This window comes from Amblyomma americanum, chromosome 4, assembly GCF_052857255.1.
Source record: "Amblyomma americanum isolate KBUSLIRL-KWMA chromosome 4, ASM5285725v1, whole genome shotgun sequence".
Lineage (NCBI taxonomy): Eukaryota > Metazoa > Arthropoda > Arachnida > Ixodida > Ixodidae > Amblyomma > Amblyomma americanum.
The window spans coordinates 194,186,118-194,209,692 of NC_135500.1; the positions used below are offsets into that span (position 1 = coordinate 194,186,118).

Consider the following 23,575-nt stretch of genomic DNA (forward strand, 5'->3'; position numbering starts at 1 on the left):
GAGCACAATGTTTTGGGCACAATGTCTGTGCCAGCGAACACCAACACTCGTAGATGTCCTCCGACAGACCTCGAAGACTGCTTCGTGACACGGTTCTCGGTGCCTTGTACTCCGTATTATACAGTCCTCTGCACACCAATTGCATGAACGGGTCTTTCTTCCATGGAACGCCAACGCCTCTCTTAATGCGCCACGCTTGTTCTGGCTAAGGGTGCGTGCGATTGTCCGAACGAGCAATTAATGGCTTGACATATGCACGGAGGGGTATGACGTTCAGTGTTATACCTTCCTGCGTTTGTTTCTTGACGTACACTCGTCAGGAGTTCAACGGTGATACAAAACACGGCGCTCTTGATTTTGTTTTTGAATCCCGACCACGGCGGCCGCATTTTTATAGAGACGAAATGCAAAATCGCTAGTGTGCTGTGTAATGTCAGCACATGTTAAGGGACATCGGGTGGTCGAACTCAATCCGAAGCCCTCCGATACATCGCCTCTCATAGCCGATATCGCTTCAAGACTTTAAGTCATGCACACCACGACACCTTGGTTTTATCTGTCATTCAACAGCACGTGAGAGTATATATGCAGAGAAAAATAAATCCTTATGAACATGGCTCCGTGCTCACCTCTGTCCTGGTTGAGTTTTATTAACACCCAACGTGATTTAAAAGCCGCCGCGATGGCTCAGTGGTTATGGCGCTTGAATGCTGACCCGGAAGACGCAGGTTCGATCCCGGCCGCGGCGGTCGCATTTCGACGGAAGCGAAATTCTAGAGGCCCGTGTACTGTGCGATGTCAGTGCAGGTTAAAGAACCCCAGGCGGTCGAAATTTCCGGAGCCCTTCACTACGGCGTCTCTCATAACATGAGTCGCTTTGGGACGTTAAACCCCCATAAGCCATAAACCGAACTAACGTGATTTAAAATTAAAAGGTATTTCTTTAATGAGCTTCCTTATACATTTGTTTGTTTTTTTGATGGTTTGTTTGTTTTTGCAGATGGCCTCAGCGTAAAACACGGAACTCCCATTACAGGATTCGCGCGAGAGCTCTGCGCAAGCGAAATACTTACGAAAGCGCCCACAGCCCGGTTTGCTAAGCGACACCGCGAAAGTGCGACGCGCGCGCCATCTCTGTGCACCACCAGCACCAACGCGCTTGCGTGTACGCAACGCCGGACAAGACTCTGGCGTGAGTCGCGCATGAAATGTTTACTTTGTGAAACGGATGGGGTCCATTGTGTGGTCTCTCTCCCCACCCTTTGTGCGCCTCCGTCTGTCTGGCCCTGTTTCCAGCGCGGACGAGTGCGGCGTCACGCCATCCTAATGTGCCCGTCCGTCCGTTGGGCTTCTCTGGCTGGTTTGTTAATGTTCGCCGGTGTGCACAAACGAAGCGAGCGACTGTAAATATAGCTGAGAAAGGTTCGGCTGTAGCGTCACTCGGCGCCACCTTTGTTTCTTTTCTTTTTTTACGCTGATAGCAGTGCATCATCCTGGTGTGTTACAGTGGTGTGTTTGTTACCATGAGTAAAGAACATCGCGACACCGAAACTAAAACCCCGGGTCACGTTCACCAAGTGGCCACGTAATTCAGACGAGGCGCTCGGATGGGGAAAGCAGCACGGAATGGCCCGGAGGGTGGTACGCAAATACAGTGCAGGAAGAAACGTTCCTTCGACGGCAAGAGGTGCAGCCGCCACAGACTGGACGGAAGACTGTCTGCGTATGGGTACGTGGCACTGCTTGCTTGGAGTGGATGAAACTGGACGAAATAGTTGCTGAGTATTTCTCCTTTTTCGCGATCTTCATTCCTTAGCCTGTTCCGACTGCCGGACTTGTACGAATCAGCACCGCCGTAACTTCATTCTTGGACACACACACACACACACACACACACACACACACACACACACACACACACACACACACACACACACACACACACACACACACACACACACACACACACACACACACACACACACACACACACACACACACACACACACACACACACACACACACACACACACACACACACACACACACACACACACACACACACACACACACACACACACACACACACACACACACACACACACACACACACACACACACACACACACACACACACACACACACACACACACACACACACACACACACACACACACACACACACACACACACACACACACACACACACACACACACACACACACACACACACACACACACACACACACACACACACACACACACACACACACACACACACACACACACACACACACACACACACACACACACACACACACACACACACACACACACACACACACACACACACACACACACACACACACACACACACACACACACACACACACACACACACACACACACACACACACACACACACACACACACACACACACACACACACACACACACACACACACACACACACACACACACACACACACACACACACACACACACACACACACACACACACACACACACACACACACACACACACACACACACACACACACACACACACACACACACACACACACACACACACACACACACACACACACACACACACACACACACACACACACACACACACACACACACACACACACACACACACACACACACACACACACACACACACACACACACACACGCACGCACGCACGCACGCACGCACGCACGCACGCACGCACACACAAAACAAAAAAACTGGAGGGGGCACTTAAGCTCCGCCTTAAGTGTATGACGCGATAGCGTAGTAGGTTAATTCGCGTGTGTGTAGGTCATTCTCCGATTTACATTCATAGATCCCTGGGAGTCCTCGTACCCCTCCTGACGCAGTGGTGCAGCGGTTAATGAAGCGATGCGCCACTGCCCTGCGATGGCAGGTGCTTCCAGAGTCGGTGAGGCCCAGGTGGCTCTTCCCGAGTGGCAGATCCAGTGGCAGGTTGGGATGACGCCGCAAGGTCACGTGACCTGGGTGGCACACCTGCCTCCTAGGTTGCTCTCTGGGGACCAGCTACCAGATCCATGGTCGTGATTTTTCGCTCATAGCGCCGACAGTAGATTTTCTGGTGAACGAGGTCTTTAACGCTATCGCGTTAAAGTTACATGATGCCATAGTGCACTAGATTAGGCACACATTAAGTACACTATAATGGCGCGTGGCGTACAGCAGACATAGGCTCGTTGACGTCACGACTCTGCTGGCCCACGGGACTTCCCGTGCACTTGAGATACATAAATGACGTCACTCGCAGCTTTCATCCGATGCACCTCAATCGAAGGCGCCATTGGTTCAAGGAGGTTTCCTTAAACCGCCTACGTCGACACGTGCGACATATACTACTTCTAACTGTTCCCGTAGACCGGCGTTATTATCCATCTTTCCTCCTTTTTTTCAGTTACGTAACCTCTTAGCGTCACCGATGCATCAGACAGTGTTATATCGTGAAAAATGTCAGCGATCAGGCCAACCTGTTCTTGAAGCCAAGGCCTCGGATGATGACGCTATAGCGCTCGAGCCTTAATTTCCTGCCGTCAGCAGGCGTCGTGGAGCTAAGAGCTAAAGTGAGCTAAAAACCAAGTTTGTAGACTCAAGTTTGCTAATTCACTTTTTAGTTTCTTTTATGTTCTCTCATTTTACCGGACTCATAAATTTGGGGCGAAGTTGTTTCTGCCGTCTGCTCCTATGCAATGAAGTGCAGTGCATACAATGTCGCAGGCAGTTCAACACGAAGAAACGACATCTACGCCCAGGCAGAGCTTATTTTTGCTCCTCCTGTAAAGTGAAAATTTTTATTTTTTAAAAGTTTTGTTAGGCTATGTTTCGATATCACATACGAAGTTAAGATGGCGGCCACGGCAGGAAAAGAAAGTTTCTCTCAAAACAGGCTGGGAGGGTGTTTACCGCAATAATGCCATGTCTCGATTTTTTAAAAACAAAAAGAGGGCGGTCATTTGATGTGAAATGACCCCGCAGGCAACACGAAGTTGCATCTGTCCTTTAAAAGACGGTCTATAGACTATCTATAGACCTCTTATTCATTCTATTGCCTTCTATAAATATTTCGTCTTATATATTCGTAGCCTATTGTCTGTCCATGACAGAAAATTACTAAATGTGTATGACCATAAATGTATAGATTGTCATAGCCTGTCTACAGGGTTTGCATTCTCTATAGAACAGTCTATAGAAAGTCTATAGACTTTGCTGACAAAAGCCTGTGGACAGTCTATAGACTGTCTAAATGATTTTTTTTTAAGAATCCCCGAATATAGTTTATTGCTCCTCCTCATCCGAGAACTGTGAAAACACTACTTTTAAGAGGCCGGTGTTATTCTTAGTTTTTTTAAGAGACACGGACAGTTAAACAGTTTATAACGGCTATTCTCTCAGCCTATTAAACCTTGGACTTGGCGCAAGATAGCCTTAGTTGCTTCTGCGCCGATAAACCAAACATAACTACCTTCGCCTTCCAAGCTTCACGCGTGCCGAGGGAGCTGCATTAGTACACCTCGCACAATCTCAACTAGTGGCGCTATATTACACAACCTACCATTTATTTGGGCTGTCTGTTCGAACGCTCTTCCTACCCCTAGTGCGGTGGTGTCCACGACACAAACACTCTCACGCTGTGGGTGTGCCCCCACACAACACCACTAATATCAACAGCTCACACCAGCACCCTCGAAACTTGTCCTCTACCTCTTGGAAGAGCCTACTCGAACCGCCAACAAAGCAACTCCGACACCTCATGCGGCTCCTTACCCAGGATCGCTGTGATAGCAGGGTACAAACATGGAGGACTGGCTGCGGGATTTCTCTCTCTCTCTCTCTCCGTCGAAAGGAGCACTTGAGGTGCATCGATTTCCCTGCGGGGTTTCACTTCGTGTCCTGCAAAAGAGCGAGCGTTGAAGAGCTCTCTCGATGAGTCCTCCCTCCGGGCAAGGTAAGTCGCAACTCTGGCTAGTGAGAAGCTGCGGCAGAGGGCGCTGAGGTACGCATAGCAGCACATTTTCGCGCAAAGTCGACGCAGGGACATATATAATTGGTTTTTTTTTTTGATGGAAAGGAAATGGCGCAGTATCTGTCTCATATATCGTTGGACACCTGAACCGCGCCGTAAGGGAAGGGATAAAGGAGGGAGTGAAAGAAGAAAGAGAGAAATAGGTGCCGTAGTGGAGGGCTCCGGAATAATTTCGACCACCTGGGGATATTTAACGTGCACTGACATCGCACAGCACACGGGCGCCTTAGCGTTTTTCCTCCATAAAAACGCGGCCGCCGCGGTCGGGTTCGAACCCGGGAACTCCGGATCAGTAGTCGAGCGCCCTAACGCAGGGACAAGGGGAAAGGAAAACATATTCTTCGTCCTAGAATGTCGTGCCTTCGACGCAATTAAAGGAAAGCTGCGCTTACGCTCGTACTACCTATTGGTTTTCTCTATACTATAATTGAGATTTTTTTTCGCGGACATCAGTTACACGTAACGGTTGATACCCACAACGTGTAAATGGTTAATGTACAAAAAGTGGTTCATTTTATTCTGAACTGTTATTAAAGGTTATAGAGAAAGTAAATTATGACACATTAAGTACTTAATTTTACAGACATGCTTCAGTAAGGTATATGCTTGGTTAGATTAATCAGGTTGGTTGTTGTTGTTGTTAGGGAAAGGAAATGGCGCAGTATCTGTCTCACATGGTAATTATACACAAAGTAGTTCATTTTAATCTCAAGTGTTAGAAGAGGTTCCTTTTCAAAAATGGTCTACAGACAGTCTATAAACTTCTTATAGACTCTATTGCCTTCATCTAGATATTTTTGTCTATTCATAGTCTATAGACTGTCTATAGACAAAAGTCTACTGAAAGTGTATGGCCGTAAATCTATAGGTTGTCTATATAGACTGCCTGTAGGATTTGTATTGCCTATCACTGTTCTCTAGGGTTTGTATATAGAGAGTCTTTAGTCTTTGTAGACAGAAGTCTGTGGACAGTCTACAGGCACTCTAAAGAAATTCTTGTAAGGGTTATACATAAAGTGAATTCCGACACATTATATAATTAATTTTGCAGATAGGCTTCAATTAGGCTTGGTTAGATTAATCAGCCACAAAAGCGGTTCTGTGTAGGCATTTCAGAATATTCATAAAAAATACTGGACAAAATAAAACTACACCCTGCGCAAAATAAATTCTTTTGAAATGTTTACCTTCTTAGTAGGCGGTGACCTTTACCGCCGCCGGCTCACACATCCTCATCATTTCTCAGCTTCGCTTCCACGAAGGTAAACGCGTTGCAAATTCAGGACAAAGTTCAAGACATGCATTCATGTTATAAATGACGTTGGCTCACGATTAAATGTAAATACCGGCTGAGTGTTCCCATTCCGACAACTACCAGGTGCTCTTGCCCCTACGGCCGCCGCCCGGTTACTTCCGTCTGCTGTTGGCACAGATTCGCCCAACAAAAAGTTTGCGGCCAGGGTGGTCGCCCACATTTGTCACCGCCACTCGAAAATATTGTGCGTATATCGTAAAATATCTATATCACCACGTCATAAAGTCTTGTCCCGCGTACAACTTTTGCGGGGTTTTTAAAGCGAAACCTTCACTGCATGCGCTACGTAAAGGTGATTTCGCCGTGCGTTGCCGGTTGACCTTCAGGTGAGCCAGAGGTCAAGTGTGGCTATAGGCCTTACCATATGTGGTCCACCTTGGTGTCGCACCACTTGACCTGCCACGAGAATAGTCAGTGCGGATTCCGCGTTCTCTTCCAATCTGCTCCCAAATGGGCTGAATTCGTTTTGTTAACCTTTCATCGCTTCGTATTTGCCCTCATCTCTCCGCGGCTCTTATGCGGCGTGATGGAGGTTCAAATAAACCAATAGTTTTTCTTTCTGTTCGCGGAAACTGTAAGCAGCGTGCAGAGCTGTAGATTTCGGGATGATATCACTATACGTAGCACGTACCCGCGATACTTCAGAGGTACGGGTGAGGTCTCTCTTCTCAGACCTCCCTTACGAAAGTTTCTTTAGACAGTCCATACACTGCCCGTAGACTTCTCTATATAAAGTATATAGACAAATCCTAGAGAATAGTCTATAGGCAACATAAATCCTTTAGGCAGTCTAAAGACAATCTGCAGATTTATGACCGTACCCTTTTAGTAGGCTTTTGTCTTAGACAGTCTATAGACTATTAATAGAGAAAAATAAATATCTATAGAAAGGAAATAGAGTCGTTATGAAGTCTACAGACGGTCTATAGACCATTTTCATAAGGGCTCCCACTACTACCTACCCACGTAGTGCGGAGCTGAACTAAAAGCGGAAAGAAACAGGACCGCATAGGTCACAGAGGGGGCAAGCAAAAGGTCACTTTTTGTGCCTTTTTTTTTCCTTCGTGACTCATGTGTGTTGCTCTTCTCTCACTCTCATCTTTCACGCCGCGCTACTCGCTTCAGTAGTGTGCGGCTCAGATAAGGTTTTCGATGCGGACGCGCCTTTCATCGGAACCGCTTTCACCAGCCAGCGCTCGCTGTGCATCGCCCACGGAATGGCATCGCGGCTGCACAGCCGGCGTGGAAATGAATCCGCGGCTCCATTTCCTCTCCGAAAGCTCCGCGAGAAAGGAAGGCCCAGCTCGCGACGATCCGGGTGACGAGTTATCTCGTCGTGCCACCACCGTGAGGTGTGTATATATATACACACACACGGTTATCGCAGCCCTGTGTATAAGCGTGCCCCCGGATGGCTCTTCTGGCCTCTCCGTTCAGGCGATGTGGCGGAGCCGTACTTAAGGATCAGAAGGGATTCTCTCTGCTATATAAAGAGGGACCAGAGACGTCTCTGCTTTGTCCCCTTTTCTGTGTAGTATATTATTTTCTAGCTTGTTAGATCTGACGCTGATTCAAGTCATATCTCAATGAAACAAAATGAAGATTTTAAGTGTATGTCTTCCTGCGAAGCCTTCACCGTCGTCATTTGGCCGTTTCTTTAATAGTCGGTGTTATTGATTTTTTTCATCTCACCTCTTTCTTAGCCGTGGTAATGTTTTCATTCTATTTATTAAGGGCACAAATGAAGTTTTCCTCATAATTGATTTCTTCCTTCCATTCTTTCCTTCCAATTTCCTCTTTCTATATACACCTCGCGTATATAAACGACTCTCTACCACATCTACAGGTTCCCTGTCTCAGGCATTTTCTGTGCCACAAAGTCCGAAACATCCCAGGTTTTTAGAGGACAGTGGCATAATGGGACCGTGGTAGAGACACCTCCGTTCAATTAGGCGATTATAAAAGCACCAACACAACCCCGGCACCACCTCCCAAATAGACCCAGATCTTTCTATGTGAAGCATGTGTCTTGTCGAAACTGAGGCGCTTCTCAGCACTGATGGTTGGTTTGGTTTATGGGGGTTTAACGTCCCAAAGCGACTCAGGCTATGAGAGACGCTGTAGTGAAGGGCTCCGGAGTAATTTCGACCACCTGGGGTTCTTTGACGTGCACTGACATATCACAGTACACGGGCCTCTAGAATTTCGCCTCCATAGAAATTCAACCGCCGCGGCCGGGATCGAACCCGCGTCTTTCGGGCCAGCAGCCGAGCGCCATAACCACTCAGACACCGCGGTGGCTTCTCAGCACTGATGGAAGCACCGGTAAGAGTGGAAGCAAAAAGAAAAATACTTCTTCGCTATTAGCGAAAATTTCTGTGTGGGAAAACCACATTAAACCCCCTCATTTTTTTCGAGGAAGAAAGGTCAATAATATTATGGTGCAAACCAGACCGAAATGCTTGTTCACAATGATTTCATATAACACTTCCCTGTTTCATTTCGTTAGTTGACTGTTGATGGTGGTGGTGGTGGAAAACATTTATTCAAGGCCATTTGCAGGAGAGTGTGGGGACTGGCCTTAAGGGCCAGCCCCTTACAAATTCCAGGAGAGCTCCCTAGTTCGGGACCCCTGTGGCTTCCGTGGCATCTCGGGCCTTAGCCGAGCAGGGCAGCCTCCCAGCTCTCTCGAGTAGATGAGGGGAAAGGGGGTGAGCTGGGTTATAGGGGCGTGCCCACACCGACACTCGTCGCCTGATGTGTCAGAACCTAATCCGGCTGTCACTTACAAAGAGATTATTCAGTTATATCAAACACAGCATAGCCGCTTTCATACCCCTGCTTTCGAAAGGGCTACCTAAAAGCGAGTAGCGTTGGCTCGTTCGCTTATATACCAGCACGGTACTGTGCCCGGCAGTGCTGCATTATTTTAATCCGGCTTTTAACGGGGAGTGCCCGCATTGTGGATGCTCGTTCTTGACCGTTGATGCTCGGGAGCGGTACTGAGGGGGTTCGGTGTCGGCAGAAAAGGCACTGAAATTTCGTTCACCAAATCCGTGTGTGAAGCAGTTCCCTATGTGAAAACAAAGCGGTCTATAGAGAACAGAGGAAGGCCATTCATGCGATCCGTCACTGCGCGTACCCGGTCGGGGAGGATGTCGCGTCCGTTCCGAGCTGCAGCGCCGTTGCCCCGTTGCCGGGAAGGGGATCCGCGCACAGATAGCAGCAGCATGCACTCCCCGACAGTCTGCGGAACGGTATCGCGTGACGCTCCCGTTTGCACTTCCACTCCGGTGCTTCCGGTGTCCGCCGCGCGTATTGATCTCGTGTGCTGTAACGCACACCTGCCCGCGCCTCGTGCTCAGTGCGCCGACGCATCGAAAGATATCCCGCCTCTATCCGAGTGATCTCGTACTTCCGCTTCATGAATGAAGTCTGACTGGCTCCGCGTTGAACGACCCGAGCGGCTCGAAGCTTTCACCTCTCCCTGCATGAGTGTACAGGCTTTTGAAGGTACGCCTTTGTCAAAAACATACAGACCAATAGGTTTGTTTCTGGGCAGTTGCGTAGCCAGGAATTTTTTTTCAGGAGAGGGATGCTGGCAGCTGACTGAGCACTGACAAGGGAACGGGGGAGGGGAGGTGAACTACCCGGGCCCCCTCGCCCCCCCCCCCCCCCCCCCCCCCGAACAAGTTCCTGCTTCTGGGCCATGTAGCGGGGCTGGGTTTGCATATTCAGTGCTCTAAAGTTTTCAACGGTAGGGAGAAAGTCTATCCAGAGCCATCCGAACCTTGGTACACCCATCCGAACCTTGGTACTCTAAGGAGTGTCAGAGAGCTCCCCACACACAACGCCGTGAAGCGATACCCTCGGACTGTATATTTTTGACAAGGGCTGTACATGTCGTCGTTCAAGCGGAAGCAGCCCTCGCTGCGAGCCAACTTGCCGCGGTGCTCAGGGCCTGTGGCGTTTCGCTACTACTACCAAGGTCCCAGGTTCGACCCCGGCCGCACCAGCACTATTAGATGGCGGGAAAATAAAAAAAAAGACACCAGTATATTGTGCAGTGTCAGCGCACGTTAATCCGGAGCCCTCAACTACAGTGTCCCTCATAGCCCGTGTGTCCCTTCTTTTTTTTTATTTATCAGATACTGCAGGCCGACGTGTATAGCCCTCGCACGATCGGGATATACACACGAAAAACTTGAACTGGGGGGGGGGGGGCCCTTGCTTGCACTTGGATCAGATTTCTGACAATTGAAACACTTCAATTCTAGGACTCTTTTAATGCAAATCACAGTGGAGCTGAGCTACTTGGCTTCGTAGTCAGTTGTAAAGCATTTCGTATGTGAGTAACCTAAGCCAGTCATGACCCAACAGAAGCAGGCTGTCCGACCCGTGTACATGATCATGATTAGCAGAATTCAAACAAACTATGCACAAAGTTTCTTACCCAATTGATCACTCCGCGTGCGCACATCTATAAATATGCCCATTTAAGTTCGTTTTATATTGCCGTGAATTTTTGCCCCGTTTGATCGTTCGCATTCAAAACCACCAGCACACGGCTTTATCACTTTGTTTTGTAATGCTAAATGCAACCAGACTTATCTCCATTGATCGTGGCCACGTGCAAATGCTTCCAAAGTTTTTCCAGATTGTTGTAGTTGCTTTTGGCTCTTTATCTCGAGGGTCCCTTGCCATCTTTAAATTGAGCGCCGTCAAGAACTGCAGGCATTCAGTTCGATGACCGCCGGGCACGCTTGAGGCTATCGCCGCCGCCGAGTCATTCAGTTCTTAGTGGGCGGGAGTCAGCCCCTCAAGCAGTCTTTTTTTTTTTTTTGGAAGCCTTTTCGTTGCGTTCCTGACTGCTGGAGTGTCGTCACAACAACGTGACAGTTTGCATCAACCCTTGAACACTGAAAAATAAAATAAAATAATAATAATACTAATAATAACAATAATAATAGTAATATAAAATTTATTATGTAAATGAGCGTTAAATAAATGAATAACAATATAAACTCAATGTCTTGCCCCCCCCACTCAATAAAAAAGTTCCGGAGTCCATGGGTCCGATACTGCCTCTGGAGGGCTCCTAAACTAGGAGGCCCTCCTACGGAGGACATCTTCGTCACTTTCTTTTCTTCCGTAAAGTTTATACTCTCTCTATCTCTATTTGTCTCTCTCTCTCTCTCTTGTTTTTTTTTTGTATGAGTATTTGACTTTTAAACAAGACATATAGAATTAGGACAGACAAGGGCCACGAGCATCAACTCATATCTACTATATGGTAAGCACACCGTACCGTAGGATATGATAAAACAAAGATGATGGATAGAAAATTTCGAATAAGCAAAGAAAGGCATAATTTCCCGATTTTTCTGTATTTCATGATAATGATAGCAGTGCCTTACTGCGTCACCAGAGGGCAGAGCGAAAGGACGACGAGGAAGAGGAACCCCCGGATGGGCACGTCCCGTTCTCCGTGAGGAACAGCAGAAGGTATGGCGTACTGTTCAGCCAGCCCGAAGCTTGGCGGCGGGGCACTCGAGGAGCAGTCCAGCTACGGTCGGACGGAGGACGAGTCCATGGAGGCCACCGCCGACCAGGCCGCCCTGGCCAACACGCTCTCGAGCAGCGCCCTCGAGTACGCCGAGGCTGGCGACAGGCCACCGCTGTACAGGGCGCTGGACACACTCAGGGTGAGGGGCCTGTTTCCGCCACCTCGTGACAAGGTCTCGAAATAAGGGCTCCCCATACCTTGCATAAGCGCTCCCGGCGGACCCGCCGCGGTGGCTCAGTGGTTAGGGTGCTCGACTACTGAGCCGGGGTTCCCGGGCTCGAACCCGGCCGCGGAGGCTGCGTTTCGTTGGAGGCGAAATACAAAAAGCGCCCGTGTGCTTTGCGATGCCAGCGTACGTTAAAGAACCCTAGGTAAGATCAATTAATCCTAATCCTTTTACTACAACGACCTTCCGTATATGCGTCGCTTCGAGACGTTAAACCACACAATTTGGAATTTCGAAAAAAAACAACTAAATAATCATTTTTCTACATCGCCGAAATTCAACACCTGCAGCAGCGCAAAGTTCCAGAAGCGAAACCAACAAGCAGAAAAAAAAAACGCAACAGCTGGAGCTCCCGACGCTATCGAGCTCTCGACAGCGCCAGTGTACTGTGCCTGAGGCTTGATGCTATAGTTTCTTAGCGTGGGTGTTGGAGTCTCGAGCATATTGTGGCACTGGGAAGTGTGGCGGATCAGTGGCACACTATAGGTTTTCGACGCAGCATCTGATATCGAGCACAATTTGTCCTAGAGTACTGACTAGCTCCCCTTTGAATCGGAGAAGTTGCGGCTTTGAGGAAGGAACCTTCATATTTAAAGAGTGCGAATATCACAATTTCCGAATACCAATTGGATGTGAATAGTTAGCTTAATATCGAATCTAATATTGTAGAAAGGTGAACTTATTCGCAGTAACGTTTCTATTTTCACACGCTGGAACATTTAACTTCGTTGAAGAATGGACCAGTAAGAGCGCTAAGGGTATGGCTGGGACCAATAAGACTATAAGGCTTAAACGCAATCCATGTTTATGAGAACAGGAAAACTATTTTGTCATAATCGTGAAATACGCTAATGCACCACGCCAAAAGAAAATATCCATGTTATAGCGCATGCATATTTAAGTTTACAATAATAATAAGTCCTAAATTGGGCTAAAAAGTGCTAACCTGCTCTGACACGTGTATCAAGCCAGCCGGTGTCCCTATGTCACAGTCGGTGAAGGTCACCAAGCCCTGATGGCGCACAAGCAAACTAATGCCTGTGAATGCACTTCTGGGTATTCGAATCGTCTCAAATATTTATGTCGTTTTGAATATCCAAAATACATAGAAGACTGAGCTTTCGAATCGAATACGAATATTAAATGCATAATATTCGATTCGTTTTCAAAATTTTCGAATATATTTGCTAACCTGTACACTTCACACCCTCCGTTCCCATTGATAGAAAACGGGCGAATGAACTTCGTAGCACTATCTACTCAAGCCGCGTTCTCAGGTACACACTTCCATGGCACAGCGCCTGTGATTAACAAGATCTTCGTGCTCTCTTTGTTCAGAATACCCTCGTAGAAAATACGTAAGGTACAATGATGTGCTACTTATTTTTACTGGCAGTGTTTACAACGAACCGGTTCGCTGAACTCTGCAGTGTTTTGCCACAGCTCATATATATCAAGGGTGATGTATGCTGTGTTACAAAAAAAAACAGTGTGTTTTCTTCAATGCCTTCAATCCGGAAACAAACATTACGTATACTCTGTACAGACGTGCTCGCCATACATCCACCATTGCAGGTCTGATTTTCTGTCTCTAACTCGAATGTTCCGTCCCAGGTGACACCGAAACCCTTGGAGAAGACTCCACTACCAAATCTTGGTGCTCCTGTTAGGTCACTAGCTCCTGAAGCCGAGAGCACGCCTAGGCCTCCAAACCGACAGCTGCACGTGCGTGACCTGAAGCGTTAAAATATTCGTTTGTAACATGCACGTACGTTATGTGGCGATCTAACGGAGTATTTTCTGCGTCGGGGACTGTTTTATAGGATACTCTTGAAGGGTGAACAGTACATGTGACCTTTCTCGCCGAAAAAATGAAATGCAGCGTGATTTTTCTCTTTAAAATTTCTCGCTTGAGGGAGGAGGCTGCACCCGTTAAATCCGTCCCTGCTCTGCATGCATGCATGCGTGCTGAATGCACGTGATATTACCCAGTACGTGTTGTCAGTGTTCAACTATTCCGTGGTTTCTGCAATTGCAGCTCGAAGTGCATTTGCTCGGCATGAAAACTTAATTACACAGTGCTTGTGAATTATGGGAGCTAATGAGGCGGTTATAGGTTAGAACTTGGCGGGACAGTGCACGAAATGAGGCGTGGATAGACTAAGAAAACAAACAAACGCTGTTCTGGTTCCGATTGGTTCAATCGTGAGTCCTCTTCCTCGGCTCGTATCGCTAGTTTTCTCAGTTCACTCAGTGCTGTCATTTGTCTAAGTGATCGTCCAACCGACCATCGATGTGTGTGTTAAGTCTAGACGGTACTCCACTGTTCCATTGTACACCGCAACCATGGGCAGATACAACAAAAACAATTAAGAGTACGCTGAAAACGGTTTGTAGTCAATTATATATTTTTTTTCATGCAAAAGCAACACCATTGGCTGAGAGATACTGCGCAGTGGAGTGCTTCTGATTTTCTTCGACCGCCGGCGGTTTTTTAACATGCATTGAAAGCGTAGTGCACGGTCGTTTTGCATTTAGCGTTCTTGGCCATGCGTCTTTCATAGTCGGGATCGAATTTGCCTCGTTTATTCAGGAGCAGAGTAACACAGCCATTAAGTTGCTGCGCCGACGCGTGCGTGCCAGGGCATACGTAACGCACTATCCCCACTGAGAGCTCTGAAGAAATCCCGTTTCGTCACATTTTAACTTACGGGTTTGCGTGGTGACGCGATCGTGCATACAGCAGCATGCGCATTAAAAAAAAAAAACTCGTCAGTGGAGTAATTTCGGTCAGGCATGCATTGCCAAGCAAGCTCCTAAACGCGAATGCTCCTATACGGGAGTAAAAAAAGGAGTAAGCAGCCCTCTACCGAACTCCCCTTTTATGGAAGGGAGGGCGCTAGGGGACAGCTTAATCCTTTTTTACTAATTTCTGTTTAGAGTGCACGCTCTCTGCACGGGTCACGCGCGGAGTTAGCGGTACGAAGAGTGAATTAAAGGAAACCAGCACCGCCCATGCTGTTATCCTTACTGCGTTTAACACGCCACATGGAAGAAGCATTGCTTCACGGTGCATGCACGCCTAAACTCGGATGTGTTAGTACAAAATTTTAGAGCGCTAGCACTAGGACCCCCAATCACCCAATTAGCCACTCTCTGTGAGCCAGGTGAGCCACCTAGTCACGTGACATTGTGACGTCAGCACAATCTGCGCACCGCATTGTGAGCGAAGTGCTCACAGTGGCAGGTTTCAGTTCAATTAATGATTGGTCGCGAGAGGTGTCTCTGGAAGGGCAACCTGGGTCTCTCACAAGCCCCGCCGGTGGCAGCACCTGCCATCGCAGAGCAGTGGCGCGTCGCTTAACCGCTGCACCACTGCGCCAGGAGTGGTGTGAGGGCTCCCTGGGATCTATGAATGTTAAGTAGAGAATGTCCAATTCTGCATATGCGGACATTAACCCACTAACGTCATCACGTCTAAGTGTTTCCTCCAGCTATAGTGTGCTAGCACTAAATGTCCACTCACAGATTTCGCCGATCTTTCTCTGAAACCTGCTTTACCTTGAAAACAAAAACCGAACTGAAAAGCTTAGTGCTAATTTGCAGTTGGCATAACCACGTCAACTAATCCGTCATTTTTTCTACTTGCGGAGCCATCGTCAATGTTTGGACGTCCCTTCCTTATCTCTGCGTTAACCACGGGCGCCACAAATTCTACGTTAGCTGGGACTGCGCAGCGTGTAGGTTCGGCTAACGCGAGAACTCCACAAAAAAAAATTGTGAAGTTTGAATGACCTTCGAAGTTAAGATAAGGGCGGTCTTCGTGCTGGCGCATTTGAAGGCGCCTTGGACGGCCAATGTGGTACAGAGGGCAAAACTCTTGCCAAGTTTTATAAAACACGTTCTGGACGTGTTTCGGACTGAACACGCGATATCTAGCGATCACATTTGGTTAAAAATGGTCTGGATGTAAGCACGTGCAGTTAAACTCATAGAATCTCATCGTCTATTTTTTTTTTTTTTGCATTCCTAGTCACAGCGGCTTTGGGAGCTGCCGAACACAGTTCGGTCGTTCTAGACATGTGTTTTGCCCTCTGTGCGTGGCTGAAAGGAATGAGCATGATTAGTAGAACTGAAACAGACTGTGCGCAAACTTTTCCAATGCACGTTAAAGATCGCCCGAGTTGCTTTGGGACGTTAAACCCCTTAAAACCATAAAAACCATTTTCGAATGCAGTCGATATCACTCGTCTAGTGTGCATCTTTCCAAAATTGCCCTCTCCAATTTAGGATTTACACGCTTTTAATGCAAAACAAGAGAAATAAAAAGAAAAATGAAATTTAATCAGTATTTAAATGAATCATGAAATAAAACCAAAAAAAAAACTTGGTCTCCCGTCCACCCACCATCCCCCCCCCCCCCCTTCCCCCACGCCCCCGAACACCGAAAAAGTTCCCGAGTGCCTGATTTCTGTGAGCTGCGAGCTCTCAGTGTACCCGCCGCGGTGGCTCAGTGGTTAGGGCGCTCGACTACTGATCCGGAGTTCCCGGGTTCGAACCCGACCGCGGCGGCTGCGTTTTTATGGAGGAAAAACGCTAAGGCGCCCGTGTGCTGTGCGATGTCAGTGCACGTTAAAGATCCCCAGGTGGTCGAAATTATTCCGGAGCCCTCCACTACGGCACCTCTTTCTTCCTTTCTTCTTTCACTCCCTCCTTTATCCCTTCCCTTACGGCGCGGTTCAGGTGTCCAACGATATATGAGACAGATGCTGCGCCATTTCCTTTCCGCAAAAACCAATTATTATTATTAAGCTCTCAGTGCAATAAGTGCCGACCCCGCTTACTGTACGCCTTTCAGGCGCGGCCGAGAGCAGCCGCCAGCCTCAGCGGCGGCCTCGCCGGCCCCCGCATCGTGCTCTTGACATGCGGTGCGGCGACGCTTCTGGGCTTCGCGGCGGCAGCGGCCACCGTCGCCATCGTGACCGCCAGGAGCTCGGACGAGCTGAGGCGAAGCATGAACGAGGTCGAGCGTGTCCTGCAGGTGAGTGAGCGAGACCGTAGGAGCGTTCGGGCAGGGTCAGCCGTGTAAAGCTTACGGAACACGACGAAACGAGTGCCCTCAGTGCACAAAAAACTGGGATAAGGGGCCACGGGTGCCACATTATCCGATGAAAGCGCACAGTACATGGTCCTTGGGGCCCTTATGGCCCAGGGTCAACCTCAGCCTCATTGGCTCTTTAGCTGGGTCGTTTTCGGCAACGACACACGACACTAACACTTTCCTCACAAAAATTCTGTGCAATGTCTTTAAAGAAAAGGCAGCGGGAATGGTAAAAGAGGGCAAAAAAAGTTCTTCCCTAATGCGAAATATGAGCGCAGCTGTGTACGTGTTTTTTATTTTGCGATATAGTGAGGTAAACAATTTGAGAGATTCGTGTATGGTATGTACAGTTACAAAGCATCTTTTGGACTATGCCATAGCCAACGAATGCAACATGAAAACTAGCCACGGATTATGCGTTTCAGTAAGTGTTAGGTTGCGTTTGCTACTCCCGTAGCACGGCATGCGGGACGCAAAATGGGCTGTATAGAAGTCCCTGATATAGCCACATAAATATGAGCAAACGAGTAAACATAAACGGGAAGTTGGACAGCGATCGATTATTGTTGAGAGGTACCACTTTGCTTCATTTCAACTTTAACCTTTTAACTTCCCTTTTTTTTTCTTCCAGGTAAACACTGCTGCGATGCGGTCAACCGCACTCTCGTCGGCGGTGACAAGAGGCCCTCACTCGGCGAGCAGTATGGCGTCGCCTAGCGGCGAAGCTCACAATTCTTCCAGGAATTGGCTCGACTCAACGGGCTCGTCATTCTGATCCTGATCTGCTTCGCACTACAGCCGTGACGATATGAACATCTGTTGGTGTTCATTTCGCCCAAATGCGATCGACTGGTAGTCTTCGTCGCAGTAACGCCAACGAATCGCAGATATCGAACTGTTGAAAACTTACCGACATATTGCCACAAACTCGCCAGAAACCCGATAGAAAACTGGGGCGCATAAAAACAAAGCATATATAGCGTTCTAGATATTTCAGTTTATACTATTGATCAAGAGAATGCATTTTAATGTAAAGCTAAAATTTTTGTGTACTGCGCTCTCGGCACGTAAGCGAGTTCTTAGAGACTGGGAGAGAACAAGTTGGTTACTAAGGGCTTTTATAAGACTTTACATGCGTGATTCGTGTTTCACATGGTTCATTATTATGCGGATTTATGGGCGTCCCCAGCTCCCGAATGCGCAGCCCGACCCTACCTACTCTTTAGTATGTTCCCCTCGTACGAATAAGTTAATCTTGCTGAACGTTTCTCCTCAGTAAATACTTCACACCATAGCCTGTGTAATCATAATGCGCAAAATAAATTTTATAGCCATTGAAGACTGGATTTATTTCTCTCTCTCTCTCTCGGCTAGGAAACATGCAGTCATGTACATACGCTAACGCTAATAAACAAGGTTTTGCTAGAGTATCTCCTTAAATTAAGCGCCTACGGCTTTCGTTCGGGAGAGTGCCATTTTCCGTGTCAGTGAGTCGCCATTTATATGGAAACATACTCTGCGTAACTGCAACTGCATCACGTAAATAGAAAAGGCCTGAGTTCAGCAAAAAAAAAAAAAAACTTGAGCCTATGGTTCAAGCCGGACCTGTCGCCGCAATTAAGGCATATAATTTACGAAGCACAGCGACTCCTATGTGTCTAAAAGCTACCCAACTTGCAATCTACTTAGTTCACTTACTGCATTTTACATCGGAGTAATTACGACTGCACATCAGATAAGTCCAGTAGGATATGTGTGCGATCAAAGAAGTTGCGCCTTCCCAGAAAGTTCCGTGCTGAGAAGACTGCCGCAGAATAGTTGCTACAAGAGTTATAAACTACACCTCAGTGGCCTAGTGGTTTGAGCGCCAGCTTCGCATGCGGGAGGTGCGGGGTTCGATCCCCAGTGCCGCCGGGTACCCACCGGTAACACAATGGGCACAAGCTTTCCGCTGGCCTGGTGCTCGCCTTCTTTAGGGTGAAATGCGCCACGTGGATGGTCACGTCACCAACCACGTGATCAGCCACAGCGCCGCGCCACCGGCAGCTGCTCCGCACCACGTGACCAACCACGCTGAAGGCTCGAAATGCTACCGTAATGTAGCCATCGCTACAGAATCACAATCATCATCAATTATAAACTACACTTGAGATTCCTTGCTTTGCGGAATTCAACTCCAGTGAACGTACCGCTACTGCTTATCTTTACTAGGAAGCTATAATGCCTATGATCGTACTCCAAGCTGCTTGAGGAGGCTGTCTTTGTCGAGGAGGGAAAGCCTATTCAACACGTACTTGACAGTGTACAGCTGACATCAGGTGCTGCTGAGGTTCCGAAACTTCTGAGCACGATAACGTCCAGAACGCCAGGAGCATACGGATGCCGCAGCAGCACAAGCACTATCGTAACAGACACTACAGTCACGTACAGCTTTGACGCAGGCCTGTAGTATATGTTGATCCAGGCAATGATAAGAACCTTGCGGACAAAGAGTGTTGGGAGATCGCGGTCTCCAGCTCCGAACCGGCCTCACAAAAGCGGCTGGTAGAGTGGGCTGGACAGGTCGCCGCACGTCGTGGACTGTTGGCCACCACCCGGGATTAAGAGCCAGACCAACCCTAGGCAGTAACTCATCCATAAGGCTGATCAATAATGTTTTCTCCTATTTACCTACCTACCTACGCACTTTAACTATGCCAGTATCATTGTCCTTGGCAGTACCCATACTCTGTAGTCTTCCTTTCAGGGCTGTCGCGTGAGGAGTAAATAGTGCGTTCTCCTGCGACTGCACCCGCCGCGGTGGCTCATAGGTTAGACCACTCGTCTGCTGAGCCCGAGGACGTGGGTTCAATCCCGGCCGCGATGGCCGGGTTTCGATGGAGACGAAACTCAAGACGCCCGTGTACTGTGCGATGTCAGTGCAAGTGAAAGATACCCATGTAGTCGAAATTATCCCGGAGACCTCCACTACGGCACCTCTTTCTATATTCTGTAACTCCCACCTTCCTCCTTTCCCTCACTGCGCGGTTGACGTGTCCACCGAGAAGTGAGACACTTACTGCGCCTTTCCTTTCCTCAAAAAACCAAACCAAACCCGCGACTGCGAGTGAACACCGCTATAGCACCGCACCAAACAGCCGGACGGAAACCCGTCACCCTCCAGGCCAAGACGACCCTTCAGCACAGCCCGCCCCGACCACGTTTCTCGCACTGCTCTTTAAAATCAGACGCCCGACACCGCCTCGAAACATTCCTGTAGAGATTTTCCCCATCCTGATTCATGGCGTTTGGATGGAGGTGAAAAGCAGAAAGCTGCCGTATGCTGTATTATGTCAGCGCACGTTAAAGAACCCCATGGGCAGTCGAAATTGTTCCGGAGCCCTCCACTGCGGCACCTATCTTCGTTCACTCCCACCTTCCTCCCTCCCGTCACGACGCAGTTGATGTGTCTACCAAGAAGTGAGACAGTTACTGCGCAATTTCCTTTCATCGAAAAAAAAACTAACTACTGCCATTTGCATTAGAGGCACTCAAAAAACATTAGCACATAGTGCCCCGAAAACAGGAGCGCTGAGTAATGGAAGCACACCAGCGTAGCCTCCTGAATTAGAACCGCAACACTAACCTGTGTAGTTTCCTATTAATGCTGTCTCCCATTTCAGTTGCTCACCAGGGCCTGTCCTTTCTTCCTGTCCCCTCGCCTGTTTCATTTCATCTCTGTTCTGCCTGCTATCCTTTGTTTCCGCTGCTACAGCTCAGGTGCTTCAGTACCGATGGCAGAGGCTGGGGCTAGCAAAAATCTTTTCCACCTTTTTTTATTATTTTTTAATAAAACCACTCTTTTTTTTTTATTCGAGAAGTGTGCCATGAGGCATAAGTTGAAAAAGGAAAGGGGGGAAGGAATGCACGGGATTGAAAGTTAAAAGAAGGAGTGAAGAACCGTTGCGCTGAGGTAGTCGCAGAGGTTGTGAATGAAACGGTTGTCCATTGTCCACTTCGCGAAGTCACTTTCGCGGTTCCACCGCAGGCCAACCTCCCTGAGGAGCCGTTTTCTGATAGCAGCCGTCGCTGGGCACGTCCACAACAAGTGCCGCACATCACATATGTCCGGTGCAGCGCCACAGTGAGGGCACCTGTCAGGTAGTGGCAGATCTTTGGCACGCCACCGATGACGGACAGATGGTGTCAGAGCCGCCCCTGCCCGAATCCGGCGCACGGATACCTCCTCCTGCCGAGTAAGACTACGGGGGAGAGGGTGCGAACACGGAGGAATTAGAGCGCGTGTTCGCTGGCGCAGAACTTCGGAATCGGAAACGTGGGACAGGAACGGATCTGGGGGAAGAGGGGAAGGTGGCGGATCGTCTAATGTATGAAGATGAGTCATAGCATCCGCTTGAATGTTATGTGGATCCTGGGCATGGCCGCGAATCCAGTGTATGCGCACAGGACATGGATACTTTGCGCAGAGCACATGAATAGATTGTGAAATCTGGAACGTTCGTCGAACAGCCTTCAGCTGTTTAAGGGCGGCGCGGGAGTCGGTGTAAATGTGAACTGTATTGAATGTTGGAACGAGCGGAAGGGAAGCAATGGCATTGTAAATGGCTTGAAGTTCCAATGCCAGGGGAGTGCACGTATCCGCAGTATACGTCGCGCGAGAGTTGAGATGCGGATGAGATGGACTATACACAGCAGTAACTCCCCTCTCTGCAGAATGAGATGCATCCGTGTATAATATGCACCCTTCAGGCAGATACGCTGCTGATACCGACGGGGAAACAGTGGGGCGATTGTCAGTGAGCTGGCAATAGGACCACGGTGGAAGTGTCTTTAAACGATGAAGTTTGAGAGACTGTTTTCGAGCTCTATTTGCCACCCGTTGGTCGATGATCTCACTGAGTGTATTAAGTTGGGCGAACTCCTGTAGCACAGGTATGGGTGTTAAACGAGGCAGATATGTTATGACGCGCATAGCCTCACGGTTGATAGCTTCAAGGGAGTCCCACTGTCTGCGGGTGAGACGTTGAAATTGAGCCTGATATACTATCCGTGGCTGAAGAATAGAGCGCACAAGCTGGCGGGCCGTATGAGCACGTGCGCCACCAGAGCGCATAGCTATGCGACGAATCAGACCTAGAGTAGCGTGAGCCGATTTACGGGTGGCTGTCAGCCACGGGGTGCCAGTCCCAGATGTATGGAGGAGAAGACCAAGAATACGAACAGTTTCTACCTGAGGAATCAGAGAATTATGTACCGTAAAATTTAAAGGGGGAGCTTTCCGTAAGGCGGCTTTATTTCCAATTCGAATGAAACATGATTTAGTAGGAGAGAGTGTTAGACCCAAAGGTGGGAGGCGAGATGTCAATACATCCAGCGCGTGTTGAAGGACCGACTGATGAATAGACGCATCTGGATGACAGCACCACAAGGTGATATCATCGGCATATGCAAGCACGCGGATAGAAGGGATGGTCTCTAGGGCTCGAACCAGAGGAATTAAAGCCACATTAAATAATGTGGGGGCGAGAACGGAGCCCTGCGGCACTCCTCTATTGGAAGTGAAATTACCAAAGGGCTTTCCGTGGACACGCACGCTGAAGGTTCGATTTGCTAAAAAGGCGTGAATGGAGAGGAGGAACCGGTGAGGGAGACCAAGAGTTTGAAGGGAGGCAAGAATGGCAGAGTGAAGGATGTTATCATATGCCTTTGTTATGTCTGTAGCGATTACGGTTCGTACAAGGTGACTCTGTGGAGAGTGGTCAAGCACGTCAGCAGCCAAAGTAGCAAGGCCGTCCTCCGTTCCAATATGTGGGCGGAAACCAATTTGGGAATCTGGGTAACAATCATGGGATTCCAGCCACCATGATAAGCGTGCGGCTAGAATGTTTTCATAAAGCTTGCAGATGGTAGGGGTAAGGGAAATTGGACGAAGGGCCGAGAGAGATACTGGAGGCTGACCTGACTTGGGGATTGGAACCACAATAGAATGCTTCCAGTCTCCCGGCATGATGCCAGAAAGCCACACTTCGTTAAAAGTATCAAGTAGGGTTTCCAAAGCCCTCCCTTCCAAGTTACGGAATAAGGAGTTAGGTATGCCGTCGTGCCCGGGAGTAGTAGTAGTTTTTAAACGGTCAATGGAGGCCAGCAGCTCTGCCATGGTGAGGTCAGAAGTAATCCCATCGGGGGGCTCTGTTACCGATAAGTCAGGTGGAGACGTAGCGGTGCAGTCATGGTTTGGAAAAAATTGACGGGCCGCTTGTTGTGCAAATGTGTCCTCATCCACATTTAG

The 23,575-nt window shown here is 48.5% G+C and overlaps 1 protein-coding gene across 1 annotated transcript; it reads left to right on the forward strand.

Annotated features, from left to right (window-relative positions):
• The first annotated feature begins 11,835 nt into the window (after window positions 1-11,835).
• On the forward strand, window positions 11,836-18,568 carry LOC144127486 (uncharacterized). The gene is made up of 4 exons (XM_077660478.1): window positions 11,836-12,098; window positions 13,800-13,910; window positions 17,044-17,226; window positions 17,918-18,568. The coding sequence occupies exons 1-4, from the start codon at window positions 11,901-11,903 to the stop codon at window positions 18,059-18,061; spliced, it is 636 nt and encodes a 211-aa protein (XP_077516604.1). The 5' UTR covers window positions 11,836-11,900; the 3' UTR covers window positions 18,062-18,568.
• Window positions 18,569-23,575: the final 5,007 nt, after the last annotated feature.